Genomic DNA, 21,085 nt, shown 5'->3' on the forward strand with positions numbered 1-21,085 from the left:
GGACATATTGCTAAGAGAAATAAGCCAGTCCTAGAAAGACAAATGGGCTTCCCAGGTGGCGCTAGTGGTAAAGAACCTGCCTGCTAATGCAGGACACTTAAGAGACAGGGTTTGATCTCTGGTTTGGGAAAAATCCCCTGGAGAAGGGCATGGCAACCCAATCCAGTATTCTTGCCTGGAGAATCCCATGGATAGAGGAGCCTGGCGGGCTATAGTCTATAGGGTCGCACAGAATCGGATATGACCGAAATGACTTAGCACGTATGCAGAAAGACAAATACTGTGTGATTTCAGTTATATGAGATATACAGAGCAGTTGAATTCATAGACACGGGAGAATGGTGGTTGCCAGGTTTAATGCGTGCAGAGTGTCCATTTGGGAAGACAAAGAGTTCTATGTGATGGTTGCACAGCAATGTAAATGTTCTTAATGCTACTGAACTCTACGCTTACAAACGGCTAAGGGAGTACATTTTGTTGTGTGAATTTTACCACAATTAAAAATAGAACAGGGCTTCTCTGGTGGTCCAGTGGTTAAGAATCCTCCTGCCAATGCAGGGACATAGTTTGATCCCTGGTCAGGAAAGAATCCACATGCCATAGGGCAGCTGAGTCTGCTTGCCTAGAGCCTGTGCTCTACAACAACAAAGTCACTGCAATGACAAGCCCGCACCCTGCAACAAAGAGCAGACCTTGCTTACCACAACCAGAGGATGGCCGTGACCAGCAACAGAAGCCCAGCACAGCCAAAAATAAATGAATACATAAATATTAAAAAATAAAATGTAAGCTGATTTCATCATTATTAACTTTAATAAACAAAATTAATCTTCTGAAAGTTTCTAAATGCTTACTTTCATCTTCTGTACTCATTTTCTCCCAGTTGGCAGTGACTAGTTCAAAGACCAGCATCTGTGCATGGACTACAGTTTGATTAGCTTTCATAGAGTGGCCAGTGGAACAGTGATGATGTAGGAGAGATGGGAGAATTGCTGGAGTGGTGAGAGGAGATGAGATTAGGTGCACGATGGAGGGGTTGATTTTGGAATTTTCATGTCTACTCATGGGCAGGAAGGCCGCGTACTGGGCATAAGGGATGGTGGGAGATTTTGGGTGTTGGGTGGGTAGAAGAGGTTCTGGGAGATTCTGGACACCTTCTTTTGTAGATTTCCACTTTCTTGATGAAAACAAGAAACAAAGTGGTCTTTGAGACTTTGAGTAAGATAGAGTAGAAAGTTAGCCAAAAGAGTAGGAGAGTGATAGATACCTTTGCATAAAAGGTAGAAACATGGTTATATACCATATTAATCAAATATTTGTTTGCTTCTTTTTCAAAAATGCTTTTCATTATTGTTTTCCCCGTAGGTATAGGTCTTCCCTCTCCAGCGAGACTCTAGCTCTCATAAGCACAGTAAATTTCCTGTTCCTTTTTGCATTCTGTTGATCTGTTTCCAGTTACTCAGTATATACTCAGGAAATATTCACAAAATGGTATCAAATGTAATTTCATTTCTGACTTGATAACATTCTGCTTGAAGTTGTATGCATTTTCTTCTACTGGTCTTTTGCTGTTATAATTATTACTGTGATGTCCTAACTAGATAACACATGAATCGTTTCTTTTTGTGTCATTTTCATAGCATTGCCACCATGGGCTATGTGTAAATAAAGAGATGGAAACACGTCCTGTAGATGGAGACTGGGGACCATGGGGACCTTACAGTTCTTGTTCAAGAACATGTGGAGGTGGAATCAAAAGCACAAGCAGGCTCTGTAATCGCCCCGAGTATGTCTTTTTTATGTCACTGTAAATTAAGATTATCTCAAGGCACCAGAAAGTAAACATCAGTTTCATTCACTTCTAAAACTGGAGGTCAGTCTGTAAGTTTCTGAGATTCAGAAAACTTCTGGAATACTTTAAGCCATATTACTTTCTATCTTGGTAGATTCAAACCTTAAAATAAAAGTAAAATACTTTTAAGAATTTAAGTTAAGACAGCCATTTTCTTTCTTTTTTGATTTAGTGTAAATTTGAGAAATAGTTGCAAATAACAGTAATATAATGGCATTTTTACTTTTACTGTGCTTTTGTTGAAAGAGCCTGGCCCCTTTCAACTGTGCTTTGGTTTTCCTGGGTAAAATAGGTGGTTTTGTTACCATTTCTTACTGTTTGGTATAATTTGTCATGTCATATTTTCTTTTTCGTATTTTCATCTTATAGTTGCTTCAGTGTCTTTGGCTTGAATAAGTACTGAAGCACAGATCCTGCTCACCAAACTATTTAAAAGAATTTAGGGATTCCATAAAAAATTTAAAAAATGGTTCTCTTATTATATATATAAATAAAGAATTTTTAATGCAGAAATATGACATACTATGAATAGAATACGACTTAGTTTATTTGAATTTTAAAATAGTTGAATTATGCTGAAAGTCTTCATATAAGTTTTTAATCTTCCAACATAAATTGAAATGGAGTTGGATGTCTATAGATTGATACCATGAAATTCTTTGAACTGAGTGATACATAGGATATACACAACAAAGAGTCATATATACTTCTTTTTAATTTTAACATGGTGTCATCTTCCTTTGTGATCATGTTGGATTCACTCTATATGTCTCCCTGCCTCCAAAATGAATAAACAAATCCCCACCATTAGTTCTTTGTTAGTTAATCTAGTCGTGACTAAGACATCATTTCTGTCCTCCAGGCCACAATGTCCATGTTAAAATGGATTTTCTATAGTTCATTAACCACAGAGTTGCTTCCCAATCATGTTACATACTTCTGTTAAAAACATAAGTGTTAGTGGGACATCAGTGGTTTTCCAGATCCTGGAAAGGGATGGAACAGTTTTAGAATGAAATGGCAGAAATAACCTTGTACTGATGTGCTTTAAACTGTAATGAATTTGACTAGGCCAAGAAACGGAGGCAAGTACTGTGTGGGCCGCAGGATGAAATTTCGATCATGTAACACTGATTCATGTCCAAAAGGCAAGCAAGACTTCCGTGAGAAGCAGTGCTCTGATTTTGATGGTAAACATTTCAACATCAATGGTCTCTCCCCTAACGTGAGGTGGCTTCCAAAGTACAGTGGGAGTAAGTAATTAGAATATTTTTCTGCTGTGAACAGTTTTGAGACAAAGGAACATACAGCTGTGTTCGTGTCCACCAAAATTTGACTTTTTCTTACAGTTGCTGTAAAAGATCGTTGTAAACTCTATTGCCGGGTGGCTGGAACCACTAGCTTCTACCAACTGAAGGACAGGGTTGCCGATGGTACTCCTTGTGGAACGGAAACAAATGACATCTGTGTTCAAGGCCTGTGTCGGGTAAGTAAAATCGCTGCATTTAAAATGACTTTCAGAATACTGTTTTCCTTCTGTTTTTCTAGCCAGATATTACTTCTGCAATTTGATATACATTCTCATGAGTCTCAGTGCCTCATCCTCTGTTGCTTCCCTGCTGTCTATAGGAACCTGCTGCTGCTGCTGCTAAGTCGCTTCAGTCGTGTCCGGCTCTGTGCGACTCCATAGATGGCAGCCCACTAAGCTCCTCTGTCCCTGGGATTCTCCAGGCAAGAATACTGGAGTGGGTTGCCATTTCCTTCTCCAATGCATGAAAGTGAAAAGTGAAAGTGAAATCGCTCAGTCGTGTCCGACTCTTTGCGACTCCATGGACTGTAGCCTACCAGGCTCCTCTGTCCATGGGATTTTCCAGGCAAGAGTACTGGAGTGGGGTGCCATTGCCTTCTCTGATAGGAACATGGTTAGGAGCTATTGTTTGTCATCAGGAGTGACTCACGTTTTGTCTATGGTGCTCAAAATCAAGATGAGGGATGAAGTTAACTTCCTAAGATGTCTCAGGACCCAAGGAATGCAAAGTCCTTTTGCTAGTTTGAACATGACCTTCTGTGGTGACACTTTTTACCTCTGTGTTAGAAGCAGTGATATCCTCCCACCTGCTTTCCATTCTCCTACTTCTTATATGCATTCAACAAACTTTTACCAAATTTCAATGTGGGCTTCCCAGGTGGCAGTAGTGGTAAAGAATCTATCTTCCAGTGCAGGAGACACAGGGACACAGGTTTGATCCCTGGGTCAGGAATATCCCTTGGAGGAGGAAATTGCAACTCACTCCAGTATTCTTGCCTGAAGAATCCCATCAACAGAGGAGCCTGGATGGCTACAGTCCTCAGGGTTGAAGAGAGTCAGACATGACTGAGTGCACACACACACACATATACACACACACACACACGCGCGCGCACACACACACACACACACACACTGAATGCAACATACTGTTCTAGTCACTGAGATGAAAGGATAGAAAAGAACACCCGCCTCTGACATGGTGGCAGATCTGTGGGAGAGATGGGCACACACAGGGCTGTGGGCTTATCTGCAAGGTGGCCTGTGGACATTGTAGATGGAGTGTCTTAGTCTATGGGGAAGTGGGTAAAGGATTTGGGAAGGCTCATGCAGGGTGTGAATCTGGATCTAATTATTAGGATAAGAAAGTTTTAGAAGGGTGAAGAAGTAAGGGACCAAGGTTGGAGGAGGCCACCAGCTGACGGTTGTTATGTGAAAATGTTTTCCTGAAGTCCTTGAAGATCCAAGGATTTGGAGTTAAGCAAGAGATGTGATTTGATTTGCATGTTGAAATCTTCAGAATGTACTGAGTTGTTAGGAAACTGGAGTTAGGTAGGCCATTTAGCGGGGCTTCCCAGGTGGTGCTGGTAGTAAAGAGCTGGCCTGCCAATGCAGGAAATGTAAGAGGTGCGGGTTCGATCCCTGGGTCGGGAAGATCCCCTGGAGGAGAGCGTGGCAACCCACTCTGGTATTCTTTCCTGGAGAATTCCATGGGCAAAGGAGTTTGGCCGGCTGCAGTCCAAAGGATTGCACAGAGTTGGGCATGACTGAAGACAGCACACATGCACGCAGGCAGGATTTTAGGTGAGAGCAGATGAGCCCCTGAATTAAAGCGTGTAAATTGTAGATGGCAATCCTAATAATGGATGGTGAGTTTGAGAACTTGGATAGTGAATGTTGTCTAAAGAATATAAGTATCATCTGTGAACTCATTCCTTAAGTGCAACTTAATAGGACCAATTCTCCTCCCTATAACCAAACATCTGTTATTACCTAGGTGATAAAGGCCTTGCACCCAAAGGCTAATGAGATGTTTAGAGAAACTGAAAATAACTGACAGATTGGAAATAGCTTTGGACTTCCCTGATAGTTCAATTGGTAAACGATCTGCCTGCAATGCAGAAGACCCAGGTTTGATTCCTGGGTCAGGAAGATCCTCTGGAGAGGGATAGGCTACCCACTCCAGTATTCTTGGGCTTCCCTTGTGGCTCAGCTGGTAAAGAATCCACCTACAATGTGGGAGACCTGGGTTTGATCCCCGGGTTGGGAACGGAAAGGCTACTCACTCCAGTATTCTGGCCTGGAGAATTCCATGGGCTAGTCCATGGGGTTGCAAAGAGTTGGACATGACTGAGCGACTTTCACTTCACTTTATTTGACTTTTAAATGTGAGAAAAAGGGCACTTGGTGCCTGAAAACTTGTTTTATCTAAGTTAAACCCAGAGAGTCAGATAGAATGAGAAAATATGACATGTGTCTGAACATAAAGATGCATATTACTTTCAGAAAATATCTGGATGGAATTTTCCTTTTGGAAATATTTACCTTGTACATACAAAGTCATGAGGCTTATGAATTTTTCTTACTCTCCTGATCACAAAGGAGTGTTCCAAAGAACTAAATGTTACTGCAGTGTATGCAGAGGGCACCATCTGTGTGGAAAAGAGCTGCATTTGTTCTTTCAAAGCCTTGGCTCAAACTGTGTACTCTCACCTTTATTTATTTACTCATTTTTTTCTTAAACACTTTATTATGCTGGATATTAATTTTAAGGAAATAAGTTATTTCTTTCAGATATGCTCAGTTTATCCCCAGAGTTCTAAGGTCTTAAGTTAAAAAAAAAAAAAAAGTAAATCATCAACGACCTCTTCTTAAAGTTACTATAGTGTGTTACTTTTTGTCCCATTTGAATCACATGTCCTTAAAGAATTAGTCTCAAATAATCAAAATAGGAATCACTGTCAATATTTATTACAATGTGGATTCTTAGCTTTTTACTTCCAGGGATTTTTAAGAACATCTGAGAATCTATCTTTAAATCCCACACCAGGTGATTTTGATGCAGGAAGTATGTAGATGATCCTTTAAAAACCAGTGCTTTTTCAACCATGTGAACAGCTGTGTGAAAATACTGGTGTACATATAACAAGATCATTAGATATCCTGAAAAAATCCTGTTGTATTGAATTTCCTGTTAATTGAAAGAATATTTTTGGAAAGAACTTTGTAAAGCCCCATTAGTGCTTCGCTAGTCACTTTAATAATCTTGACTGTAATTATTGTGTTTTGAAGCAAGCTGGCTGTGATCATGTGTTAAACTCCAAGGCCAGGAGAGACAAATGTGGCGTGTGTGGTGGGGATAACTCCTCCTGCAGGACAATGGCAGGTGTCTTCAACAGTGCACATTATGGTGAGTTCTGCATTTCTTTCCAGTTTTCTCTTTGGATATAATAATGGGACTATATCATTAAGGAATAATAGTGTTGGTTTGTTGTTGTTTATTCTGTATTTTAGTTCAAAATGATTAATTAAATCTTGTACAAGTTGTATGATTGAATTAATGAATTTACCTGCTTAAGACAAGTTTAATTCTTAAAAAAAATTTAGGTGCATTTATTAGAATAAATCCAGGACAATTTGACAATGATGTGTAAATAGTCCCCCTGTCATACCAGTTAATGAAGTGTTTTTACTGCTGCTTCTGTAATTTATATTGTATATGTTTATAATCTTTCCAGGAAATTTGATTTCAATTATTTTTAATCATCTGAACTACATGTTTTCTGTGTGAGTGATCTGGCCTGTCTGTTGTTTTTTATTGATGATATATTGAAACTGATTGAAGGTGAAGGATGAAGCCATTAACTTATATGTTAATTTGGAATTATTGTTACATTTGATTTTTCAGTAAGTTTGGATTACAGATATAACTGATATTTGGCCATGGCTTCATTTTTCTTGAAAAATTTTATGAGAATATATCAGATATTTTCCATTAAATTTTCTCAGAAACGTTTTTTGTTTTTATGGTAATAAAATCAACCCATTAAAACTTTATTTGCAAAATAAATGATGTATGTTTTACAGTTTTATTGTTCAGCTTCAAATTGTATTCACATGTTTTTGAACAGAGTTGTTTAAGTTAGTAGGAATCGCTTCGATTAAAACAGTGTCATTTAGAACACTATATTTATATGAAAAGTGTAGAACATTTACTACTCTGGTCATGCTTATGCATCTAAGTTACTAGATGATTTGACATTATTTTTCTAGTTGTTATGATTCTTTATTTCTTGGGACCTATATATATTTGATCCCTTTTTATCACCAGTGGCACACATTTATCAAATTCTGGTCTGTATTCACTGAAAAGTAATTTTTCTATATAAAGCCGAATGCACCAAATTAGAAGTTAACCTTGCTAAAAATGTGCTGTGAATTAATCAGTTTGCAAATGGAAAAAGATTAAATTCATGTGCAGGTTCTGAACAGCAGTTGTCACATTACTGCCCCCTAGTGATGGCTTTCATCTTGGCACATTTACAATGCCTTGGAATACTTGAAAAGCAAAGCAAAGACATAAATAGTGGAGCCGGTAGGAACATTTTATAGTGAAAAAGAATCATGAGTCAAATTATTTTTGTAGGCTTGTATATTTTGTAGGCTACAACCAGTATGCATTTAATGTATACAGAATAACCATACCATTTATCACCTTATATTTAAATATGATATCTTAGATATAAATAAATAAGGCTGCTCTGAAAACACAAGATAATCTCATATGAGACTTAACCTCTTTTAAAACTTCCTCTTCTAAAGTTAATTTCATATTTATAAAACTTAATGTATGTGAAAAATTTCAACTTTTTGTTTTTATATTAAATGAAAGAGGAAAATCCTAATATGAGAAAGGAAAACCTTAGAATAATATCATAGAGCAGAATTAATTGTTGACTTAAAACCTGAGAGTATTTGAAAATGATGTGACATGAGTGGTTTTAGTGCAGGAAAAATGTTTCTTGTTTAATGTATATTTGTATATGTAATGTAATGTATATTTGATATAGTGTTTCCTCATATTTTGAAAAGTGCCAGTGTTATTGAATTTGGTCTCATAAAACATTTCCCTAGAGTAAACTTTTTACTTTTCTCTTGACACTTTGTTAGTAGACTTTAAAAAATAATGTAAAATTTAGGGGGTAGCTATGGAGATTCCTGCTTACACTGGAACCTAAAAGCTTAAGATAAATATTCCTCTTTAACATTCACCATTTTGCTGTTCACTGAGTCTGTGTAAACATCTAGCAGTGGTCAACTATTTTTATATCTCCTGGATTGTGAATAGCATTTGGAATCCTGTATTTTTCCCCATTAGGAAGTATAAAATGTAAAAGTATTGGTCACATTTAAAAATTAATGTGTGTGTTAAGTAGTTCAGGAGCTAAATTACTAGGTTCATTTTTATTCTATATTCAGAATTTTAAAAGTAATAGAAACTAGGAAGTGCACCTTAAGAATCCCAAACTGTGTGTTTCTAGGCAACAAACACTTTTTCTTAATCCTTAGTAATTTGTATAAGCCATTGATTCAAAAAGAATAAGCACATATCATCTTTCAGAGATAAAATGAAATTAGTTCTGACTATACTATTCAGATTTTTCATTCAGCAGTACTAGCCTCTGGGCCATCTGCTTTTTGTGAAAGTTAACATGTATAAAATTATATTGCAGGTTATAATGTCGTTGTAAAGATTCCCCCAGGAGCAACAAACATTGATATTCTTCAGCACAGCTATTCTGGAAAACCAGAAGATGACAATTACCTGGGTAAACATTTTTAGTTAAATGGCAGCCAGTATGTGCAGTTTCATGGAGGTCTGTGGTTGTAAATTCTTAGAAGGCAAGAAGAGCCCCTTGAATAAACATGCAGTTTCGGCTCAGACTAAGCCAAGTCATCTGACTCCATATATGTGTTCTCTTTTTGAATTACGTACCATATCCTATTTTAAAGATACGAAATTAAATTCTGGAAGGCAAATTAAGCTTTTTTCCCCATGAGGGTGTTTTAGATAACCAGAGGTTATATTCAGTTAAAGTTGTGTATGTAGTTAGAATACATTTCTCTAGTTATAAACCTCATTGGGGTTAAATGTTTTTTTGGTTTTTTTTCTTTATTTTTTTTTTTAATTTTACTTTATTTTACTTTACAATACTGTATTGGTTTTGCCATACATCAACATGAATCCGCCATGGGTGTACACGTGTTCCCAACCCAAAAAAGTGAAGTTGCTCAGTCATGTCCGACTCTTTTCGACCCCATGGACTGTAGCCTACCACGCTCCTCTGTCCATGGGATTTTCCAGGCAAGAGTACTGGAGTGGGTTGCCATGGCCTTCTGCAGAGGATCTTCCCAACCCAGGGATCGAACCTGGGTCTCTTGCATTGTAGGCAGATGCTTTACCATCTGAGCCACCAGGGAAGGGAAATGTTTTTAAATTTTTTTTCTTAAATGTTTTTACCATGTAGCACAAGTCTTTAAATACAGTTTTTCTTGTGATTGTATTTTTATTGCTCTTATGTTACAGAAAGAGGACTATAGGTTCATATTTTTAGATGTTAATGAACATAGTCCTAATATATTGTCTTTTAGCTATTTCTACAGTATACATTTCAGTTGTTATTTACTTTTTGGAAATTGACTTATAAGTTTAAAGCATTTCACTTAGGCCTAGAGATGAAAAGAATGCTTTACAAATCTTGTTTCTGTCTGATAAATACCTTAATATTGACTTACATGTAATTCACTAAGCTGATGATATAAAGCTGATAATGAAAAAACACCTGCCTCACATTAATGAAATGTGAAATATTGGCTCAAGTAATCAATGCTTTGAATTGATTGGGAATCTGAATCTATAATGAACAGCCCATTTTAGAAATTATATTTGGCTTTATAGAGTCAATTGTAGAAAGAACAACTGCTGAATGGATGCAGATTTTCCTTCCAGGGTGATGAAAAAGTTTAGAAAACTAGTAGAGGTTGCACAACATTGTGAATGTACTACATGCCATCAAGTTGTTCAATTTAAAATGGTTAATTCTGGTTTTGTTAATTTCACCTCTATAAAAAAACATTCCTAAAGAAAATCAAATGTAAATGTTTTAACTGTTTACATTTAGTTGCACTGCTTTTTCTTTTACATATACATAGATATATGCCATATTTATCATTTGGCATAGACATTTGCCATATGTATTATAGACAATTTATTATGTCTCTCTTAGGATCCAAATGTAGAAATTTGGTTCTGCTCAAGTTTAAAGATTAGAAATGTTCACTATTAAAATATCAGTCTATTTTGTAAAAGAACTACTAATGGAAATATCAAAATCTAAATAGGGGAGCAAAATATATGTGTGGAGTCTTTAGAAAGGACTTGTAATTTGCTTTGGTAACTAAAAATAATGAAATGTATATAGTTTTTCTCAGTAAAGTTTTGTTTATTTCCCTTAATTTTAGTGTAACAGGCAGTCCTTTAAACAGGCCTGTCCACTTCTGATAATGTGCAGGTTTACAGAGTGATTTTCATTTTGTTGGTTCTTCACTGAATTCAGTGTAGTGTATAAAGACGATCACAATAGTCCACAAAGACACAGAATCAGCAAACATATTTGGTAGGATTCCCTTCAGCATTGGTTCAAGGTGTGCAGTATTTGTTTAGTCATGGTAACGTGTGTGCTCTGGGTAGGGTTTCCTGGAAGACCAAGTAAGTGTTTTCCAAAAAGATTATTCCACTGAGAAGTATAGTAAATCAGCAAAGATGTATTTCATTAACATGGGGGTTTTATTAGTGTAAAATTTAAAATATTAGACACCCTCAAAAATTTAAACTAACAACACAGCACTTTACAATCTATATACTTTAAAAACATTTTCCAAATTTGATTCTAATTATAAAGCCTGTGAGTTGGGAATTTTTATTATTCCTATTCAATTAAAAAGCAAATAGTTTATCCAAGATCACATAGAAATTAATTGGAACAATTTGAATTTAAATCAACTGTACTAAGTCCTGTGGTCTTCCACAACACTGTGGACACCATGCAATTTTGTATTTACAAAAGTAACAAATTATGACTACATACTCTGTTCCATACTCATATACACATGTAAATATTAGTATATAGATAGACACACATATACTTATTTGATAGGCTGATGTTAATACCTATCCATGGGAAAGAGCAAGAATCACCAGGGGCAAGAACAGAGGGGGCAGTGGGAGGGTTCTGAAAAAGCAGCCACTCACATAGGCGTGACCAATGATGAGTGCCTCCTATGAAAAAGATCCAGATGTTTACAGAGAGAGGAGTGGAGAGGCATGGGCTTTTAAAATATTGACCCTAGGATGTTGAAGCTTTATACATGTTTTCCAAGGTAAACAGAACACTACAGCAGCCTGGCTGCCCTTTCTTTCCTCCCCGTGGATGACCAGGATTGATTTAGCTGATCTGTCGGCATGACTTCCCTCTGTTTTTCCACTTCCTGTATGTCTCTCCTGGTGCTGCATGCTTTGTGGAAGATGACCTTCTCAGAAAGAAAAATTATAGAGTGAATGTATTTTCATGGGTTTGGCTGATATGCTAAAGTTTCACTGCTTATGGGTTAGATACCACTTTATAGTAAAATAAAGTTTATTTCCTCCGTATTAGTTTATATTTATATTCTCTAACTGCAGAAGAAAAGAATGTGAATTTTAAAAGTTAAAACTGTTTCTGGACCGTTGAGTGGTTTTGCTGTTTCATGAGCACTATCCTTTTACAGCATTATCGGACACTCAAGGGAATTTTCTTTTGAATGGGAATTTTGTTGTAAGTATGTCCAAAAGGGAAATCAACGTACAAGGAGCTATTTTTGAATACAGTGGTTCAAACAACTCAATTGAAAGGATTAATAGTACTGATCGACTGGAAGAAGAACTTGTTTTGCAGGTAAATTCTTAGTAGTTGTTACTAAGACAGTTTTAATCATATTAGTAAAATATGATGCTTAAGTAAGTGCTTTGTATTTATTATTCAACATAGAGTGATATCTTTTAAGAATATATCTTTTATGAATTGATTGTGTGCCCCTTTGTATTTTTATTGAGGTTTTGTGTGTGGGTAATCTATACAACCCTGATGTACGTTATTCCTTCAATATCCCTGTGGAAGAGAAGAGTGATCTATTCACATGGGACCCGTATGGACCATGGCAAGACTGTACAAAAATGTGTCAAGGTACACTAGAATTAAATAAAAGGGACATAAGTTCAGCTGTGGCATGCTGGTATGATTTGGGGTGCTCTTGAATCTGGCTGCCTGTGGAACCCACATACTTATACCACACAGACTTACAAAGGTTTCCCGTCTTTGCTTTCTGTCTGCTTTTCTCCCCACTCATTCTGGGCTTCTTATGTTACAGCCTCCCTTATCTCAGCCCTTTTTCTTATCTCAGCCCTTTTCAATGTTTTGCATCACAGCTCCTTTCCTGCTGCTGCTGCTAGTCACTTCAGTCGTGTCCGACTCTGTGCGACCCCATAGACGGCAGCCCACCAGGCTTCCCCGTCCCTGGGATTCTCCAGGCAAGAACACTGGAGTGGGTTGCCATTTCCTTCTCCAGTGTGTGAAAGTGAAGTTGCTCAGTCGTGTTCTCACAGTTAGAGAAAGATTCCCTGACCGTGACACTGTTTTCTGGTGAAATGCTCACCTTCTTGTCCTTCTCTTCCATCCACTTTCCCAGACACGCATCTCCTTCTTTTAGTGTTGTGGGGTCAACATTCTCTCATTCTCTTATTTCCCTTCTCTGACCGCAGGGAAATGTGTTTGTACTGATGGATGAATAACTGAAAGGAGCACAGGGAGAGATGAAAAAGCCGTGAAGTTATAGTAGAAAAGCAAGTGAAGAGGCTGGTACCTTTGGGCAGTCTATAATTATGAGTACCTGGTTGTGTGATGCTACACTGGGTTGAATCAGTAAATGTTTATTGACAGACTATTTTTGTTTTGGATTATTAGGATCCTGATTTTGCATTCAAGTTTTAAAGTCTAGTGGTTGAAACAGAAGAATGAGTAAATTTTCTTAATTTTAAACGGTAAAAGCCATGCCACAAGTATGCATCAAGGAGACCCCAAGAAAGATGGAATGAACAGTTTGAGGTGAAATGGGAAGATAGAAATTGGTGTAGAGTGGAAAAGTCGTTCCCAGGGGCACTGGAGACAAGGTCTGGGAATTAGGGGAGCAGTGAGTCAGAGGAGGAGCAGCTCCGAACAGTACAGAAATGAGCTGAGAGAAGGTAGGTGGCCAGAGGCAGCAATCACGGAAGATGGGGACTTGAAGGACGAGATAACAAACTGACCTCAAGGTACCAAAGGAATCGTGGTATCCCATCCCAGAGAAAGGCACAGACTTGGTCCTGTGGTACGAGGACAGCAGTGCCCGGATGCTGGTGTGGAAACAGGCATTCCTGCTTGAACAGTGCCTCCGGGGAGGAAGCCTGAAGTAGATGATGCCAGGCTGACTGGCGCAAACACTGCAAGTAGGAACAAAGCTTTGGTAACACAGAAGACAGAGGGATTCATTTTGACAAAAAGAACCTGGATGTGCTTTATAGAAGAGCATAGAGAAGCGGTTTGGGCATCTGGGACCAGCATTCCAACATAACTGGGTAAACTGGTCTGTGGGAGTAGATGTGGGGAGCTAGAAGAAATCTAAATAAATAGTTGAATGAAGGGACATTCTAAAATATGGGGGACACATCAAATAAACACATAACAAGATCCAAAATGAAAGGCTAGAGAAAGCATTTTGAGATAGTTTGAGAGTCTGAACCAGGAAAGATCTCTTTCCTACAGAAGGAAAGGAGCCATTAGTTCAATTGCCACAAAGTATATACTATGATTATAGTTCCTTTTGTATGTGTGTAACTTTTGGGTTTCTCTAAAGAGAAGTTTCTTTAGTTTTGTTTACTTGTTTCCCTGTGCACTGAAAATGATCGGGCTCCAGACATTTTGTGAACGCTGTAAATTTTGGAGCTCTATGTTCAGGGTGTTGGCTTCAGCTTTCCTTTCCTTTTTCTTACCTGTTGTTCCCTGGGCCCTCTTCTCCCCTGCTCTGACGTGGCCATGTTGCTTTTCAGGCCTGTTACACGGCTGTCCTCATGTGCTCTCCCTTCTTTATCATCGTGTGAGGTCTCTTTATAACTTTCTTCTGTGTTGGATTCCCTGTGTCCCAAATTCTGTGAATTCCTCTTTTTATTTCCTCCACTGAGGATAACATAGCTGTCGGACATTTCCTGAGAAAGCAAGGCAGTGTTTTGAGACCTTTCCTGTCTGAAAATGGCATTATTCAGTTCTCACCCTTGATTGATAGCTTGGCTCGTATAAAATTCTAAGATAGATTATTTTCCTTTAGAATGCTGAAAATCTTGTTTTCCAATTTCCAATGCTTGGATATGATACTTCCTGGAATGGAAATTTTGTGTCTCCCCTCCTAAATTCTGGGAGTGAGAAATGTCAGAACACTGCGTTGGCTTGGCTTTTCCTTTCATCTATTTTCCTGGTAATTAGGATGCCTTCCAAACTGGAAACACAGATTCTTTGATCTGAGAAGTTTTATGTATGATATCTTTGATAATTTCTCCACATTAAATTTTCTCTTCTATCTTTGTAAAATTTATATTGTCTGGATATACAGCCTCCTGGTCTGATCTCTTATCTCATAATTTCCTCTCCAAATGTACATTTTTTTTCTTAGTGTTTCTCATCAACAGCTTGCTTTTATTTCATAGAGGCAATACCTGTGTCTGTGAGAGTATTAATTATAGTCTTGGAACTTTCTTCTGCTCCATGACATATGTGTTTCCTCTTAATTCTGTTTCTGCTTATTTAGGTCTCTTTTGTGTGAGTGTCTTTCCTAAATTGCCTGCTGATCTTTGATGTTTATTCATATTTAAGACTAAAATGCTAATTGAAAGTCCTGTGTGGGTTAAATAAGTCTTCTTATAGTTCTTTACTGTGTCTTTGGGGAAAGGCTCAAATGTTGCTGTCACTTAATCTTTTTTCTTGAGCTAAAGAGTTTTCCAAGAAAGGAATTCTCCCATCTTGTGATGGCCAGTGAGGGGACTGGAGAAACTGTAAAAATCGGCTTGGAGCCAGAGGGAAATGGAGGGTGAGCCCAGTGGGCCTGAATCTCATCATTTCAGTATGGAGACTTGTACTGAGCCCCTCTCTTTTCGGTACAGCACTTCCCCAGCTTCCCTCAGCTGCTGTGTCTCTGCCCCCAAGTTCACATGCTCTGGAGCTATGCTATCCAGTATCCAGTATGGTAGTTATTAGCCACATGTGGCTAGCCCATTGAAATATGGTACAAGTGTGAAATGCACAATGAGTTCTGAAGACTTAGGATGAAAAAAGAAAGTGAAATGTATCATCAACAGTGTTTCTGTTGACATCATGTGGAAATGACCCTGTTTGGATTTGTATCTTTTTACTTTTCCATGTCACTACAGGACAATGTAAAATCGCATGCGGTTCACGTTGTTTTCATTAGATAGCGCTACTGTTGACTCTTAGGTGGAAGTCTGACTGTTCTTCATGAATACTTTTCAATCACTTCTCCATTTTTTCAGGCCTATGCCTCACACATTCACCTCTTCAGAGGAAACTGGTATTTTTGATTCCTGGGCTTTGCTTGGATTCTGTGGCACGAATGGTTTGTTTCTTACTTTCTTCCTCCACAGGCTCAGGTTTCAGCTTCCTTGGTTCTGTTAAAATAGTAATTTCCATCTTCTTTTCATATTTAACATGTCCTTTTCCTGCCTACTGTTTCCTCTTTCATTCTTTTTGTTCCTTCAGGTTTTTGCCTTTTCAGAATTCTTTATAGTTCTCTCAGATGGTATGCATGCAGAGATAACCATGCATGCTCATGTTTCGCCAACTGAAAGTATACACTTGGACTTGGAGAAAACAGAAATTTAATCATGCCACTGACAGCTTGAACGTTTTCCTGTCTCTTCATCGCAGAAAGTGCAAAGTTCAGTCTACTCTGGCCTCTCTGACTTCTCGAAGTTTCCTTCACTGTGGTTATGCACCATATAAACAACTGCTAAATCTCAATGACTTAGAACAACAAACATTTATTTCTCACTCATACTGTGTGGTGGTTGCTAATTGGTTCTGACTCTTCTTCAGCTTGCTATCTGCCTCCATGTCATTCCCAAACAAATTAATAGACTTTATTTTAGAGGGGTTTTAGGTTTGGGTTCGATCCCTGGGTTGGGAAAGTCCCCTGGAGAAGGGAACAGCTACCCACTCCAGTATTCTTGCCTGGAGAATTCCATGGACAGAGGAGCCTGGCAGCCTCTCATCCATGAGGTCACAAATAGTTGGACACCACTAAGCAACTTTCACTTTCACACTAGGTGTATAGAAAGTTGAGCAAAAACTACAAAAAATTCTTACATTCTCTCTTCTTCCACACCCCTTCCCCAGTTCCCCTGTTATTACCATCTTGCATTCATGTGGCACATTTATTCCAGTTGGTCCATTATTATCAACTGAAGTCTGACCATGCTGCCTTTTCATTCATGATTCCAGGCTGAAAGATCAGCCCCGTCTGGAGAAGGCTGTTCTGGAAACAGAGAGAAAAGAGTTGGCAGAAGCAAGAAAAGACTTTTAGAGCTTCTGCTTAGAACTGGAATAGTTACATTCCCTTCCAGGTGGTTGGCACAAACCTGCTGTCCATGGGCAGGGAAGTCTGCTCCTCCTCTAGGAAGTTATAGAAATGTTGTAGCAAGTAGAGATGTATAATTTTGTTGCAGTGAAAAGGCAAGCAAATAATGGGGAGCAGTAGTATACTGTATCATATTAGCATGGACCCTGACCACTCAGTTCTCCACTAGCAACCCTTCCATCCAGCTGTAATAAATTTCTTCCTACTTCACACACTTGCCCCACCTTCCTTACATCTTCTTACTCAGCAAACTCCTCAGTGTTTCAGGATTCATCTTGCTTATTGTAGAAAGTCACTCCTGACTAGCTCAATATGCTAGCCTATTTGTATGCTATGTTGAAATTGTTTTTGCTTTCTTAGCTGCATCCTTCAAACTTTTAGCAGAAGTAAATTATTATGGAACATCTCCTTATGTGATTTTTCTTTTAATTTTTATTTTTCATTTGACTTTGGCCAAGGTCTTCATAGAAGAAAAATTACTTGTGTACGTAAGAGTGATCATATGGTCATGTCTGATCAAAGCTGTGACCACTTACCACTTCCATTGCTGGTGACTGAAAGGTGCAATACAGACTGTGAACTCAGGTAAGAAAAAAAGAAATAATGTATAATGTATCCAGATAAAAAGCAATAAGTGAGATAAGATGTAAAGAATCTACTGCAGTGCCTGGTATTAGGTGGACATGTAATTAATGTCTATCCTTTCCCATTCCCATAAAACTTTAGACCTGCTAATTTATTGTGAAACTCAGCAATTGGTTTGAGTTTTTTATTCATAGTATTTGCTGAATTTCAGTAGAGAGACCTCAATATTTTGTGTAAGAAATGGAAACAAATTTATCTGTAAAATAAATATAGGAAAACTCTAATCTGAAAACCTATGGTTTAAAGCTCTGAAACAATACATTTAAGCATGATCCTCTAATTCCCATTGAACTCATGTACCAATAAACTTTTAAAGTTTGAGGATTAGAGAATTGATAGATTGATTTGTCTATCTTATCAGCGTTTTGTCCATTAAACATTAAGTAATGAGATCCTAGATCATGGCAGGCAAGTTTTTTCTTCTAAAATTCTTGTCATTTGTTTTCTTGTGGCGGGTCTTACAGTAACGCTAAGAGCAATAACCCTGTCTAGCAGGCAACAGTCAACATTCAGGGATGGCCAGAATCTCCTTTACTCAGCAAGGATGAGAATTTTTATGTATTTGTGGTGTTGTTTGGAGACATATGGTGGAAGGCTAGTGGTAGAATGGCATATACAAGTTGCATCCACTGCCTTGCAGTAGAGTGAAGTGCAGTGAAATCCTTGAGATACTGTTCAGATGGAAAGAAGCTCCATGAATTCTCTTCTTTGCTGTACTGCTGCGCTCATACTGTCTGAGAGATTGCTAGAGTGTAATTGGGATAATTTTGCTAAGGCTAGCAGATTTTACTTGTGGGAAAAAAATGTTCTCTTTGAAAGCATGTCTAAAAGTAGATTGTATCAGTTAATGAGAGAATGTGACATGCTTTACGAAGGCAAGTTTACCAACTTTTAAACGCTTTTGATGTAGTCATGTGCTCAGATGTTCTGTGATCCTCAGTCACATAAAGATGTTGCACAGGGAGATACCACCTGATCATAGATCAGATATATTTGGTTACAATTTTAAATCTGCCACTTAGTAACCTTAATCGCAATCTTAATCTCAACCAATTGTTTTTAGAAGTCTAGGGAGAGGCTTGGGATTCCTAGGAAGAGAACACACATTTCCTTGGGGTTCCTCTAGGGTGAGGCTTGGGGTTCCTCCAAATGCCTGGGTGTAGTGCTGGTTCCCTACCTCCAGCTTTTATGGATTTGGAATAAATGTTAAATTTTATTTAGAGAAAAGTAAAATTTCTGACAGAAGCCAAGCATATCTACCATTTGAATGCACAGCATCACTGGGCTTCATTTTCTCATCTATATGATGAAAGTTTGGACTCTATGATCTCTAAGAAGTTTTCATCACTAAATCAATGATATATCAAATATTTTTATTGTGGCTTGTCCATAATTTCTAACATAATTTTTAAAATTGAATAATATGTGTGAATTTTTCTGAATCCATATTTTAAATTGTGTTCATCAGCATACCTCCTAAGCATAATAACATCATTTTTGTAGGTGGCACATCATTGGCAAAAGTGAATGTTCAACCCTTTGTGGTCAAGGATACAAGTCATTGGACGTCCATTGCATGAAGTATTCCATTCATAAAGGACAGACTGTTCCAGTAGATGACCACTACTGCAGTGACCAACTTAAACCTCCAACCCGAGAACCCTGCCATGGTGACTGTGTCTTAACAAGGTGGCATTATTTAGAATGGTCTCAGGTACAAAGAAAAAAGAATAGCTTAAGAAAAGTTGCTCCTTTATTTTACATCAAATTAAATATTTGTCACTTCAGAGTCATGTTTTGTTAAAATTTTTATTTTGCGTCCATTTTTCACCACTTTTCTTTTTTTAATCAGTGTTCCAGGAGTTGTGGAGGAGGGGAGAGGTCTCGAGAATCTTACTGTATAAATAACTTTGGCCACCGTCTTGCTGACAGAGAATGCCAGGAACTTCCCCGAGTGACAACAGAGAATTGCAATGAATTTTCCTGTCCCAGTTGGGCCACTTATGAGTGGAGTGAGGTAACATTAAGCACTTGAGGCTTAGAACTATTATAACATTGTAAAGGAGATCTTTGTAGTGGAAGGCTATGTAATTCAAAAAATATTTCAGTTTGCTTTATCATTTAGTAAATAATTGTATTATCAAGGTAGTAAAGTTAAAAAATGGTTTGTCCTTAAGCTATTTACACTGTCTGGCCAACAATGACATAATTGGTGTTTAATCTATAACCATTTTCATAGTGGGCTTTCCTGGGGGCTTCCCTGGTGGCTCAGCTGGTAAAGAATCCACCTGCAATTTGGGAGACTTGGGGTTGATCCCTGGGTTGGGAAGATCCCCTGGAGAAGGGCATGGTGGCCCACTCCAGTATTCTTGCCTAGAGAATCCCATGGACAGAGGAGCCTGGCAGGCTACAGTCCATGGGATCACAAAGAGTCAGACACGACTGAGTGAATAAGTACATTTTCATGGTGTACACAGTAGGCTGAGATACATACTTGTTCTAATTCAGTTTTGTACCTTTATTTCTGGAACAAATAGATGTTGCACTGGGATTTGGGCAGCAGAAGTTTGGAGTTGCGGATTTTACCCCAGGAATATCTCTGGTTTTTCTGAGGCATGGAGGGAAAATGTCTTTAAGGATGGTCTTTAATTGTATTGCTGCTGCTACTGCTGCTAAGTCGCTTCAGTCGTGTCCGACTCTGTGCGACCTCATAGATGGCAGCCCACCAGGCTCCGCCATCCCTGGGATTCTCCAGGCAAGAACACTGGAGTGGGTTGCCATTTCCTTCTCCAATACATGAAAGTGAAAAGTGAAAATGAAGTTGTTCAGTCGTGTCCGACTCTTAGCGACCCCATGGACTGCAGCCTACCAGGCTCCTCTGTCCATGGGATTTTCCAGGCAAGAGTACTGGAGTGGGGTGCCATTGCCTTCTCCGCTTTTGTATATTTGAATATACAAATTGATCATTGCATTTTTTTGGGTATTTGTGTTGACTAATACTGAAAGTAATGGTCAGTTGTATTTTTCCAGTGTCTGGTTACCTGTGGAAAAGGAACAAAGCAGCGGCAGGTGTGGTGTCAACTGGATGAAGATCACTTGAGTGACGGCTTCTGTGACCCCAGCACCAAGCCTGAGTCTCAGAGACCCTGTGAGCTTCGTGCATGTACTTCCTGGCAAGTAGGACCTTGGGGTTCTGTGAGTATATGACAGTATATGGATTTCTGCTCTAATCCATCATTACAGAATAGCACAGAATTATTGTATATTCAGTCTTTTAGTGGCTGCATCTAATTTTGGGGTGGCTCTTAGAGAAAGATTCCTGAAATGTAAATCTGTACCTGTACAATTTTTTCAGTACTGCTAATTTTGCTGTGGTAAATATTCTAGCTTTGACTTTTAACTCTTTTGTTAACCACAATACTATAAATTTCGGTATTCAGTATCCTGCCATAAACCATAATAGAAAAGAATACGAAAAAGAATATATCTATGAATAACTGAATCGC

The 21,085-nt window shown here is 38.2% G+C and overlaps 1 protein-coding gene across 1 annotated transcript in view; it reads left to right on the forward strand.

Annotated features, from left to right (window-relative positions):
* LOC120861268 (A disintegrin and metalloproteinase with thrombospondin motifs 20-like) overlaps window positions 1-21,085 on the forward strand; it is a 204,904-nt gene that overhangs the window by 85,667 nt on the left and 98,152 nt on the right. The window contains exons 12-22 of the mRNA XM_040236892.1: window positions 1,641-1,786; window positions 2,924-3,105; window positions 3,202-3,338; window positions 6,453-6,570; window positions 8,894-8,989; window positions 11,988-12,154; window positions 12,313-12,442; window positions 17,393-17,519; window positions 19,083-19,293; window positions 19,432-19,596; window positions 20,610-20,774. Of these exons, the coding sequence (XP_040092826.1) occupies window positions 1,641-1,786; window positions 2,924-3,105; window positions 3,202-3,338; window positions 6,453-6,570; window positions 8,894-8,989; window positions 11,988-12,154; window positions 12,313-12,442; window positions 17,393-17,519; window positions 19,083-19,293; window positions 19,432-19,596; window positions 20,610-20,774 (1,644 nt within the window). The remainder of the gene's footprint in view (window positions 1-1,640; window positions 1,787-2,923; window positions 3,106-3,201; window positions 3,339-6,452; window positions 6,571-8,893; window positions 8,990-11,987; window positions 12,155-12,312; window positions 12,443-17,392; window positions 17,520-19,082; window positions 19,294-19,431; window positions 19,597-20,609; window positions 20,775-21,085) is intronic.

Source organism: Oryx dammah, unplaced genomic scaffold (assembly GCF_014754425.2).
Source record: "Oryx dammah isolate SB20612 unplaced genomic scaffold, SCBI_Odam_1.1 HiC_scaffold_11232, whole genome shotgun sequence".
Lineage (NCBI taxonomy): Eukaryota > Metazoa > Chordata > Mammalia > Artiodactyla > Bovidae > Oryx > Oryx dammah.